This window comes from Paroedura picta, chromosome 3 (genome assembly GCF_049243985.1).
Source record: "Paroedura picta isolate Pp20150507F chromosome 3, Ppicta_v3.0, whole genome shotgun sequence".
Classification (NCBI taxonomy): domain Eukaryota; kingdom Metazoa; phylum Chordata; class Lepidosauria; order Squamata; family Gekkonidae; genus Paroedura; species Paroedura picta.
This window is the reverse complement of record NC_135371.1, coordinates 128,437,545-128,450,598: the sequence shown is the minus strand read 5'-3', so window position 1 is coordinate 128,450,598 and position 13,054 is coordinate 128,437,545. Positions and strand designations below refer to the sequence as shown.

The 13,054-nt window shown below is 47.3% G+C and overlaps 1 protein-coding gene across 1 annotated transcript in view; it reads right to left on the bottom strand.

Annotated features, from left to right (window-relative positions):
- Positions 1 to 8,884: 8,884 nt before the first annotated feature.
- MXRA7 (matrix remodeling associated 7) overlaps positions 8,885 to 13,054 on the bottom strand; it is a 90,354-nt gene continuing 86,184 nt past the window's right edge. The window contains exon 4 of the mRNA XM_077327679.1: positions 8,885 to 9,755. Within this exon, the coding sequence (XP_077183794.1) occupies positions 9,641 to 9,755 (115 nt within the window). The 3' untranslated portion in view covers positions 8,885 to 9,640. The remainder of the gene's footprint in view (positions 9,756 to 13,054) is intronic.

Here is a 13,054-nt window from a genome sequence, read left to right as displayed (position 1 = left end):
GGGCGCGGCCCGATCCGCGGGTGCGGCCCGCGGGCGCGGCCGGGCGCGGCTCGCGGGCGCGGCCCGATTCGCGGGTGCGGCTCGCGGGCGCGACCGGGCGCGGCTCGTGGGCGTGGCCCGCGCGGTCCCTGCGGGCGCGGCCCGATGCCCTGCCGGTCCCCAGCCTAATAAAGGTTGGGGACCACTGTCTTAAAGGATGGAAATGAGGAAACAGAAATGGGCCAGAGCTTTATAGGGGATGGCGCAGGAGGATCACCTTTAAGAATGGATATAGCAGCAGAAAACAAGCTGTAAAAACCAGACCTTTTGCAGGTGTGACTGCACCTAAATTATTGCTCCAGGTTTGGTATTGGCTTGTGTGAGGCATTTAAGTGCCTCCTTTACTTTTGTATCAGCTAATGTTAAAATCCAGTGAGCAGCTCTACGGTAAACATGAAAAGGGACTGAGAAGGAAAGGCAGTTTTGGGGGAAAGGCTAACATCTACCTAGACTAAAATCTTAACTGGCAGCCCAGCATAAAGATAATAAGGAGCACAAATCATAGCCATTAACTGTAATATTTTCCATAGATTTCCGTGGAATATGAATTGTAGACATATTCTGCAATTCAATTCACTTAAAACAAGAAAGAGTACTACAGCTCGATTTCAACCAAAAGTATCTGACCCAAATTAGCAGGTTACTCCTTAAGTTGGCCATGGAAATTGCCTGGGAGAATGGGGCTGCCAGGTACATGGGGGCTGGTGGTCTGCAGTGAAGGAAGAATCATTAAAACCTACTTCTGGGCTGCAGGCAGGGGAACAATTGACAGCCACAGAACAGTCTTCTCTGTATCATGGGGCGTAGTTGAGAGTTTGGTCATCTGGTTGGTGTACCATCTGGCTAACATGCCAGCAAGATGCCCTGTCAGGCCTGCTCAAGGTGGGTGTTACAATTCCATAAGGTAATAATGCTGGGAACTTCAATGTCCATGCGGATCTTCCATCCTCGGGATTGGGGTGGGACCTGGTGTTGCCCACGGCAACACTAGGGTTCTCACAATTTGTTGCTGGTCCTACCCACCAAGAGGGCCATACCCTGGATTTGCATGGCTAGAGGTAGAGCTGATGGGGGTGAATTCCATCCCATGGTCAGATCAGTACACCCTGAAGGCCCAAGTCAAGGTACTTTCCCTCCCTGTACAGGTGGAGGGCACATTTCTGCCCAACTGCAGAGTCTTACGGATCCAGAAGGTTTCCTGAATGCTCTGTGGGGTCCAATGCCTCATGAAGATTCATTAGATCAGTGGTCCCCAACCTTTATTAGGCTGGGGACCGGCAGGGCATCGGGCCGCGCCCGCAGGGACCGCGCGGGCCACGCCCACGAGCCGCGCCCGGTCGCGCCCGCGAGCCGCACCCGCGGATCGGGCCGCGCCCGCGAGCCGCGCCCGGCCGCGCCCGCGGGCCGCACCCGCGGATCGGGCCGCGCCCGCGAGCCGCGCCCGACCGCGCCTGCGGGCCGCACCCGCGGATCGGGCCGCGCCCGCGAGCCGCGAGCCGCGCCCGGCCGCACCCGCGGGCCGCACCCGCGGATCGGGCCGCGCCCGCGAGCCGCGCCCGGCCGCACCCGCGGGCCGCACCCGCGAATCGCGCCGCGCCCGGCCGCACCCGCGGGCCGCACCCGTGGATCGGGCCGCGCGGGCGCGGCCCGGCCCGGCCATGATTCCCTCTCCCCGCCCTCCCCGCAGTAAGAAGCTTCCCGGGTTTGGGGGTTTGGTCATCAGTTTGGTGTCATCAGACACTCAACTCTACATCCTAATGGATTGCCTACCAGATTCACCCCAAGACATTTGTCAGTTGCTTGGAAGCAGTGATGGTCTAGATCAAGCAGAGTTGTCTGAGAATCAACCCTTTATGCCCTCCTTTTATCCCCCTTTATCATTTTGCTTGCCTTGCTGAAGTCAAAGTGAAGAAAACCTGCATACTTCTATGTAGGTGTGCAGCTCGCAGCACTGAAAATGCATACCTTCAGAGCCACATTAGCCTAACTATGTGGGGAAATGGTGGTCTATAAATATGTTAAAATATATAAACAGAGAATAAAACCATCTCCTTGGGACTGCCTTGAGCATAGTGTAGCTTGCGACCTACAGCTTACCCTCCAATTGGTCATGTGCCAGTATTATACTCCTTCTTCACCAGCTTCTTTTCTTCCAGAAGGAAACGGAACGTGGGGTTTATTTATTATTATTACTAGAAAATAAGCCCGCTGTTGTCTGAATACAGCGGGCCCTAGCAGTTAATCCCCCCCCCCCCCGTGGAGCAGCCTACCTAAAGTGTAGGAGGGAGGAAGAGCGGAGAGCCATTCGGAGGCATTCTCCCTCCCTCTCTGAGTTCCGTCCTTCCGGCTGCCCTGGCCGCTCGACGAGGGCTCCTCAGGCTCTTCTCCCCGCCCCGTGGAGTGGGTGCACAGGCGGGAGAAGGAGGCTTCGGCCCAGCGGCAAGCTGAGGAAGCGGCAGCAGCAGAGGTCAGCGCAGCAGCAAGAGGCAGCGGAGGCACAGCTGCTGGGTGCGGGGGCGTCAGGGGCGGCGCGGACGTCTCTGGCGGCGCCGCTTACAGGGCTGCAAGCTTTGCCACCACCGCTGGTGCAGCAGAAGCCTCTGGATTGTTGGGCTGACGGCCCCACCGGCTTCGGGGCGGCCAGCGGCTCGGCGTTGGTGTTGATGTTGGAGGAGGCGGCGGCGGCGGGAGGCAAGTGCGGCCAGCGGCTCGGCGGCAGGCTGCAGGGCTCCGTGTTGATGTTGGAGGAGGCGGCGGGAGGCGCTTCGTGCCTCTCGCCGCACCAGGCCAGCGAGCAGGGAGCCCCCGCCAGCAAGCAGGGAGCACCATGCGCGGCTGGCCGGTGCTCCCTTGCCGGCAGCCTGACGCATCGGGAGGTGCTTCGCGCCTCCTGATGCGTCACGCCGCCGGCAAAGGAGCAAATGCGAGCTGCGCACAGCGCGGCTCGCAGTTGCTCGGGGCTGGGAATCGGAGGGACCAATTGGCAGGTGCTTCGTGCCTGCCGATTGGTCCCTCCGATTGTCTGTCCGGAGGAAGGGTCCAATTCGGACCCTTCCTCATCACGGACACATCCCGCCCCAGAACCCCTTACCCTTTTATATAGTCCGTGGCGCCCATGGTGCCACGGGCGGTGTCAAGAAGATAAGCCATCAAACAAATCCTCTAAAGGAGGCCATAGAGCCTCTAGTTCCTTTACTGTATCAAGGGTGGATGGAAGGTCGTGATGGGGCATCAAGAGTTTGCAGTAATATCAGGGCTCTTTCAGCCTCACCTTCCTCACAGGGTGCCTGTTGTGGAGAGAGGAAAGGGAAGGTGATTGTAAGCCACTTTGAGACTCCTTCGGGGAGAGAAAAGCGGCAAATAAGAACCAACTCTTCTTCGGTCAGAGTTGAAATAGTCACTCACACAAGCAGTCGAATCAGACAAGGGCAGAAGAGGGTCTGTAAACCAGGTCCATAGCTGGTCAGTAGAGCACAGAGAATCTTATTGAAGTTTCCTGCCCACCCTTTCCATCACAAAGTTCCACGTCCAAGTCTGGCACAGCTTCCAAGGCTTTCCCAAGAGATGGCTTGCTGGAATCAGCATTAGAAATGGATGGCTACACCGAGCACTTTTTATTATTATTATTATTATTATTATTATTATTATTATTATTATTATTATTATTATTATTATTATTATTATTATTATTATTATTATTATTATTATATCATTATTTGGCTGGAGCTCCACAAAGAATGAGGTTGTAGCTATCACTTCTCTGAATGTGCTGCATTGCTGGAGAAGACTTTTAATTCTTTTTATCACAGGTATGAGAAAAACCTCAGCCAAGCTATTGCAGCCACCAAAACGTGTTCAAAAAGACTTGGAGACAGAGCTCAGAAGTCTTTACTTTCCGGACGACTGCATCACTCACTGCCCCTCCTGCTGGAGTGCCGGGAGCCCAGTGCTGCAGCCCGTAATGTAGAAGGCGGATTCAAGTGGGTGGACATGTTGGTCTGAAGCAGCTGAACAAACTGGAGTCCGGCGGCACCTGAGGAAGGATGCATGCACACCAAAGCTCATTTCGACCAGTAAAATAAATGTTGGGATATCAAAAGAAGTAGAATGTTGATCAAAAACGCAAAGTAAAATGGCAAGGATAAAAAAATGACAATTTAGATAGTGATCTATATAAAATATATAAACATATGACTATTATAAAAAATGCAAAAGGATTCATTTTCCTATGAAATTTCTGTGCAATTTAATGGCGGCAGCACAGAATTTGGCAGTACACAGGGTGGTTTGGGGGTTCTCATCCTTTAGAAGTTTTTCTTTACCTTTTCTTTTGCTGCTAGGCCTGAGTATCTCTCTAATATAATCGGTCTGTTTTGTCACGTAAGATATTATATATGGGGCAGTGGATAATACCTCGAATAAGGCTTTGTTGGTCTTGAAGGGGCCACTGGACGCAAGATTTGTTTTAATGCAGAAGGGGACTGTTCCAAGGCATACAGACGATCCTTCCTTTGCTGGCAGGGAGGGAGGTTGTGCCTCCCTTTTCTCCAGCTCAGAACTGTCTTGGGTGAGAGCAGCTAGCGGCAGCAACACTTCCTTTAGAGTAGCGATCCCCAACCTGTGGGCCACGGACCACATGTGGTCCTTCGACTAATTGGAGGTGGGCCCCGAAGGACGCCTTCTTCCCCCGCCCCGGCCCTTTACTTCATCCCCACCAGCCCTTTACAACACACTTCATTGTTGAGGTGTGTCTGTATCTTATTTTAAAGGGATGTTTAAACATTACCATAGCGATCAGAGAGTGCTAGGGCAGTGGCTGAGAGTAGAGGAGTAAACTACCCCCCCCCACACTGGGCCTCAGTAAAAGGCGTTGAGTGGTCCCCGGTGAGTGGTCCCTGGCGATTGGGGGGTCCCCGGTGATAAAAAGGTTGGGGACCACTGATATAGAGGAAAGGGACTTCATGCAGTCTTCTTTAACTGGTCTGAATGGGACCCATACAACAGCAGCCGCTTGTCCAGATTGCTTTGCACTTGGTTTCCCTACTTCCACATGATGCAGCCACTGCCAGGCCCCCTCAGTTGCCCCAGGCTAAGGGAATGCGGGAGAATTCACGTTCCCTTAGCCGCTGCAGGGGCTAACAGGGCCAGCTCCTCCCTGTCCTACAGTGGCCCAGAGAGAGCAAAAAATGCCCAGGTCTGCCTTGCCGTGCAAAACCGACTGGGGCATTTTTTTCTTTTGCAGGAAGATGGGATTTCAATCCATGCATTCCCACCTCCCTACAAAATGTAAAAAAAACACGTGCCCCCCCCCTCCACGGCAGAACCATGCCGCCACCGCTGTGTTTCCTGGGGGGACATATTTCAGTGCGACATCAGGTGCAGATCCCAAGCAGATCCAGTGCTGAAATGTCTCCTGTGGGGATACAGAACAGTGTCGCCCATGCAGCTCTGAAGCTGCTGCCATGCAGTATGGACCAGGGGGGAGGAAAAACCACCAGCTGGCGGCTTACTCTGATCTAGACTGTGGGCCACTATGGGCCACTATGGGCAGCTATGTCTATCCCAACTGGTGCACCCGGCGTATAAGACGACCCCCCCACTTGGAGGCATATTTTTCAGGGGAGGAAAGTAGTCTTATACGCCAGCAAATACTGTATTTCTTTTCAAGTACACGTGCAATAAAAGCCCAGTGCTTTTTCTTGTCGGTCGACAACCAAGAATTGTTGAGAAAGCCCCATTAGAAAAGCGCATGCCTAATAAGATCCGTATCACCGGTGGGGGGTAGATGTTTGTTGGGTGCGTGCCTGCTTATTGGGAGTCGGAGTTAATAAAATAAGTGTTTGAGTGCCACAGTTCCATCATATTTCATTCTCAGTGCAATGGGAAATGGCAGGTGCAGGATTGCACTCCAGGCTCACGTATTCTATAGCAGGAGGTGGCAGAAGGGAGCCCACACTTTCATGTTGCTGGAAGAGGGTGAATTCCAACTTCTCACAGAAAACTCCATGCCAATAGAAAACTAACATCACAGGGCAGGGGATGCCAGTCTCCCGGTGGGACTTGGGGATCCCCTGGAATTACAGCTCATCTCCAGACTAGAGAGTTCAGATTAGGGTTGTGCACTTTGGCCACTGAAGCGGTCATTCCAGCCCAAAGCAGCCAGTGCTAGATCAGGTCCCCTGGAGAAAACAGATGTTTTGGAGGGTGGACTTTATGGTATTGTACCGCACTAAAATCCCTGCCTCCCCAGGCTCCAACCCAAAATTTCCCAACCCGGATCTAACAATCCTACCTCTTAGGGATGCCAGTTCCCAGGTGGGATCTGGGGATCCCCCCAAAATACAGCTCATCCCTAGGTAATGGATCAGTTCCCTGGGTGGACTCCATGGCATTTACAACACTGAGGTCCCTCCCTGCCCCAAATCCTGCCCACTCCCAGCTCCTCCCCCAAAGTCTCCAGGTATTTCCAATCCCAGAGCTGGCAGTCCCACTACCCCTCCATCCCCTGCTGGTGACCAGGGGGTGGGGTGGGGACCTGGTTACCTTATTGCAGAGAGCAAGATGTTGCACCATAACGTTGGTTGCTCTGCTGGATTTTATACTTGTAGGGAATTCGGGGCTCAGGGAAGTTATCCTAGGCTGTGCTTTTCTATGTTTCCCTACCCTCTTTCTGAAGGGGAGCAGTTCATTCTGCTGTGTATTATTGCATGAGAGAGTCAGCTAGTGAGTGTCAAAGTGAGAAGAATGCCTTTGTTCCCCACAACGATCCATCAAGAAGGCAGTGCTTTTGGGAATTTATGATAAGGAGTGCTGAAAAATATTTCTGTAATGTTCATCATGTGGAACTGGTGCAATGTAGCCCATAGGAGCCTGCATAAATATCCAACAGCTCCCAGGTTCAAATTTGCCCTTCCTTCATCTGCAATAGGAGAATAATAATGATGATCTTCCTTGTAGGACTGTTGTGAAGGTTATTTGTATGTGATATATTTCAAAGTGTGTGACTGAGTGCCTGCCTTGGGAGAGACATTATCAAGGATTGAACTATTGCTGCCTGCTCTGACTTGCTAATTAGTTTGTTGATGGCCAGTAGTAATTGTGAAATTTGGCTCAATTTTGTGTGACCTCTTTGCACACTGTAAGTGTTGTGTCTGTGGACACCTAGAGATCGTGATCTCGCGAACAGAGACTGAGATCCTAAACCTCTGTCTGGGATTTGCCAGATCCCATCTTGTAGCTAATCAGTCAATAGACTTAAAGTCCAAACACAGATCTCCGTTAATGGCCAGTCAAACATCTTGACAGGAGTCATGAATGTGTATAAAAATTCCTCAATTCTGGTTATCTGCGTTCAGTGTTTTCTTGCTTCAGTTAAGTTTTTAGGTTGTTGCAGCTGAGTGTCCGTGTCTTACCGAATCCATGGATGTAATAGTAAGTTATTTTGGGCCTGCATTGTGTGGAGAAAAGAAGGGTAGAAGACCCCCAAGTAAATAGAACAGTAAATAGTAAATAGACGATTTGTGTATGCCAAGTGCACGTGTTAAGTGCCATTAAGTCACTTCCAATTAATGGAGATCCTATGAATGAATGACCTCCAAAACAGCCTTGCTCAGGTCTTGCAAACTGAGGCTACCTTGACTGAGTCAATCCATCTCATGCTGGAGAACAAAAGTTGAGTCCGGTGGTAACTTTAAAACCAAGAAAGTTTTATTCAAGGTATGAGCTTTCATGTCGAAGCTTATACCTTGAATAAAGCTTTGTTGGATTGGTGTCTCAAAGGTGCCAGAGGACTTAGACTTTGCTCTGTTGCTTCAGAGATCAACATGGCTGCCCACCTGAATCTGTCTCATGTTGGCTCTTCCTCTTTTCCTGCTGCCTTCAATGTTTCCTAGCATTATTGTCTTTCCCAATGACTCTTGTCTTCTGATAATGTGATCAATGGTCTGCAAGGTACTATCACTATATAATGTTTTCTTATGTATCCTTGTTGAGAAGAAAGTGGGTTTCCCTAAATCCATAGATTTCAATGGGCTTACACTGAAGCAGCGCTATAGAGGATGGCAGTAGATGGCAGTTAAAGCAATTATCTACTTTTTATTGACCCAAGCTAGAATGAAATTAAAATAGTAGTAGGCATAGCTGAACCAGAACTGATTCAATAAATGTGATAGTTTTAATGTCTGGCTGCTATTTGCCCCTAGTAGCATACTTTCCCACTGCACCAATGAAAAAGGTAGATGACCTTATTGTTATGGGTAAAGAAGGTTGGTGTTACTGAATTTGTGCTTCAGATCTCAAACATATCTAATTTGCCAGGGGTAGTACTGCCTAACTGGCTTTCACAATTTTTCTCGTATATACAGAATTCTTAAAGTGTGAATATTTTAATACTTGTGTGTGTTATAACCATGGAAATATATAAAACTGACAAGTTCTTATCGTTGAAATATGTATTTTGGATAGCTGGAAAATGTATTGTGTATAGGAGCTGTTGACCTTATTTTGACAGGTTTGTAGACATTACGGAAGCACCTTACTCAGTTGTTTTGCTTGCTACCATGCTATGAATCCTTTATTAATTTTTTACAAAGAACAAACATGCCTCTTTTATAAAATATTGGAGTGATTGTGTATGTTCTCCAGATAAAGACAGATTAGGACAAGATGGAGGTACTGTTGGAATTTTACTAGATTCACAGAGTTCTCTGGGAAGGCTTTTCTTGGCTTCTGCATGAGTCCCTTTCATTCTGCCAGCCTTACACAAAAAAGCATAAGGACAAATCCCAAGTGTTTTGGTGGTCTCTCTTATAGTTAGCTACATACATTCACTCACCACCAGGCTTAATTTATGTTAAAATAGGATAAATTTATTGAAGAAATTGTAACACAGCATTTTTTTTAAAGAAAATAGTGTAGAAAATTGATTTCTTTGGAATCAAAAGGGAGATCATATGGTGGATAGAGTGGAAATTCTTGATGTTTAGCAGTAATGTGTTTCTGAAGAGCTGAGTATTTATGAAGCTTCCTGATTTCCAAATATTCTGTCAATGTAAATCATTCACATTTTGAACTATGCTTGATTAGTCACGTCTTAAATATATGAAACTTCCTTGTACTGACTCAGACCATTAGCCCATTTAGCTTGATGCTATGTCTGGCAGCAGCAAAGGCAGAAAAGGGTCTTTCTCAGCATCTGGTGTCTATAAGCCTTTAACTGATTGGTTCTGGGACTGGCATGCCAAGCATGGCACTACCACACATCCGCAGCTCCTTCCTTCTCTTTGGTTTCAGAAACAGCTTTTTTGATATCTGTCATATCTGTGCACAAAGGCTAGCTCCAACGGCATATCATGTAACCTGGGGCTACAATTTGGTATGTTTTGTTTTAAGTACTTTTTTAAATCGTAGGATTAGACACTCTTCACTAGTCAAAAACAATAACAAGACTTTTATGTAAAACATTTCTAGGGCAAACCAGTTCCCAAAGACTAAGGAACCTGGTCTTTTCCATACGCTTAGGAATTCTCAAGCATTATCCTGAAGTATTCTGCAGCTTTCAGTGTATCAAAGGACTAAGAAAACATTGGTGAGGCTTGGTGGCTTACATGTCATAAAGCTTAAGCTGTTCTTTGATGTCAGTTTCAGACATCTCCCCAAATGTTTCTGCTTTTTCCTTCATGAGGCTGAAGATGGCAGCCAACTGCTGTCTCTGAATCCTGCCAAGAAGAGAAGAAAAATAACAAAAAGGAAACATGGAAATACCTAGAGTCTTTCTGAATAGGATTAACTGAGTTAAACAAGACATATCAGGAAAGCTACAATAATGTCTGGTGTCATTATAGAGTGTGTGCGCACACTCATGCATATGGTATCTCTTGAGGTTCTCTAGATACTGCCTCTCTGTCAGGGCTTCCCCATAGCACTACTGCTGGTGGGATGACAACTGGCAATGGGGGGGGAATCTTGGAGAGCCAAGTGTACACACACACACACACGGAGCCAGGAACCTAGGTCACCTGGGGTTGGTGGCTCAGTATGGACCAATGTACAAGCTTGTTGTTGTTGCTGGGAATGAGGCAGTGGAGGGGGAAGTCTGGTGTGCCTCCATGAGATCCTCAGAGGTAGGATGGGGCAAGAGAGGAAACAAAGTGAGAGATGGATTGTTGTGGTGCTGGGCTTATGAGTGTGTGTGCTGGAAAACTACCTTGTTACTTGTGAGGAAGACGACTTGTCTCATGAAGTGCTATATATACAACTAATTAATTTGTATGGAAATGTAAGATACCCCCTCTTTTATGGTATCCCTCGGATAAAACCTAGTTTGGCATATGATTAAATATACTTTTGAGGTTTTTGTGGATGCCCCCGTAAATCAGTTGTTTCTGTTTGTATTTTGAATGAAAAATAATATTGTTGATGGGATTGCCCATGTCCTTTATAAAAGTTTTTATCTCTGGACCCTGCCATTACATTTTATGGCACAGGTGGCCCAGCCCCAAATTTATCTCAGATCCAGCACTCATAACAAATAAGTTCAACACCTCTAACCTAAGTGGCTAGAAACTTTGTATGGGAGCCAAAGATTCAGTTCTGCTAATGGTGGAACCATGGAAGATTGGAGGAAGCCTCTTTGTGCTGGTGGAAGGTTCCTTATTTCAGAGAAGGGCTCCACTGTTACTTGAACGCATCCTTTGGAAGCTTGATTTCTTTTCCTGACTGAGTGTGCTCATTTATTATCAAGAGATGGCCTTCTTGTAGTTCTTCGCTGAGTAACATGTAACACCTTTGGCCTCTTTTGTTATTCACAAGAGCTGCCTTGTCAGATACACAGTGTAAAATGAGATCCTTTTTGCCCCAGCTTTCATAATTTCCACATGGACACATAATTACCATGGTGAACTCAAGCTGTACGGAGAATCATCTCACTTCCTCCCTTTCTAGTTTAGTGCTGCATTCTGGGGATAGGGCCCAGGCTTGCTGAACTACAATATTATACACCCAAGCTGACCTTAATAGACAGTCCCCACAAGCAGAGACCTAATATAGTAAGCACAGGTCATAAGAGAGCAGAACTGCAGTGTTGATTATGATGTGGAGGAATGTATTGCATGGCCATCAAGCAAAGGCATCATCTCAGTGAGGACCTTGGTCTTTTGTCATCTTTCCCCCATGACTTAATTAGTGGTCATGCACTCCGCTGAGCCCTATGCTACTTTCATGTGTTTGAAATGAATTTTCTCTGAAGAATCTGAGCTTGGAACAAATCTTAATTCTACTGAAATCAGTGTAGATATGGTTCCTTGACAATAGATATGGTTCCTTCATGGACTTCTTTTTGTAAGGGACTCGTCTTCCATGATATCTTGATAAATAAATCCAACATTTAATCTTTGTCAAAATACAGTCACAGACATATAGGAACAGCACAGGCTTAATTCATGAGAGGTTGACATAAGATCTGAGCAAAGCACAATGTGATGTTTGCTCAAACATGAACCTTCTGTGTCAAGAAGACTCACTTTGGAAATGTTTTCTATGTAAATACCATATATTAGCCATACTGTATTGCAGAACATATCTTATATTAGGCGGTACTTTCAGTTTGGGGCCACTTTTATCATAGAAAAGTATTCCAACAGTAAGTTTTTCACATTAAAAATCTCAGGTCAGTTCAAAAATCAAGCATGTGTTCTTTCCCTTATTCAGTCACATTAGGGTCTGTTGAGGCTTAACATAGAAACTAGTATTGGCTTCTTTACAATTTAAGACACTGAGTCAAAGTCTGGGGCAGAGTTTAATAACTAAACAGAATGGAATCCTAAAGACTAATGAGACTTACACAAGCAACAGCAAACTTATTGTGTTACTTTCTACCACAGACTAGCTCAGCTTTTATTCTGGAACTGAATACCTGTCCCACACCAGCATATCACAGATAAGTCATAGAGATTTGTGGCAAACTTTTAGAGAACAGAATTACACAAGGAGTTGGCTATCTCATATATATATGTTCCCTATAGTACCCTGCAGATGGAACAACTGTACATGAGCCATTTTCCCATGAATTTACCTAGTGGTACTGCTGTAATGCCTAAAGGTCCATCTCCACATGGGCAGGGTCAATTGTATAGATCCTTGCCCACCCAATCATGGACCCCAATCCAAGCTAGGTGATGACTGCATGGTAAAGATCAACACCATCTCCCTGGGTTGAGAGGCTGTGGGATGAACTCCTGGAAAAGTAGCTGCCCACACCACTGCTTCAGGTATCTAAAAGACACCTGCCATCTTGAATCTATGCAGTTTCATTCTGCTGATTTCTTGATTGGGAAATGTAGAAATGTTGATACAATGAGGGCAAAGAATAACAGATTCTCAGGTGGCAATATAAAGAAGCATTTATAAGTCATAAACAGATTCCACACAGAGGCACAAAGCTTGCACTGCCTCCTGCTTGCATGCATGGTTGTAAGATGCACATCTGCAAACCTCCTCACAGGAGACCCCTCCTGTGTTTCCCCTCTGCCTCATCACGGCTTTTTACCTCCTGATGAGGCGGCAAGGGAAAACAAGTTGAACTTCTCTCCCCCCCCCTGCTACTTCGCTTGTCAATCACAGCAAGCCACCAATCAAAGCACAGCGGTTGTCTCTGGGACTCAAACTTCTGTCCCCCTTGAACCCTGAAATTATTTTAAGTGCACTTCCATGTTGTTATGCAGTAATGCCACAATGTAAAAGCATTTTAAATAAACAATCAACACTTCTGCATTGCTATGGAGAAATGCCAGAATGATAAAGTATCCCCCCCCCTTTTGGGGGGGGGATTCTTGGTGTTTCAGACTCTATGTTTGGATAGAGTTGTGAGAGGCTGGACATGGTAACTGGACCCCAAAGAGTGATTGTGTGTAAACAGTAGGCTTAAAAACAAAGAGCACGGACACCTGGCTAATTGGGAGAGGGCTGCTTCATCACGTGCCCCCCCCTTCCCTGTTCATTCCCCTCTGCTAGAAAACAC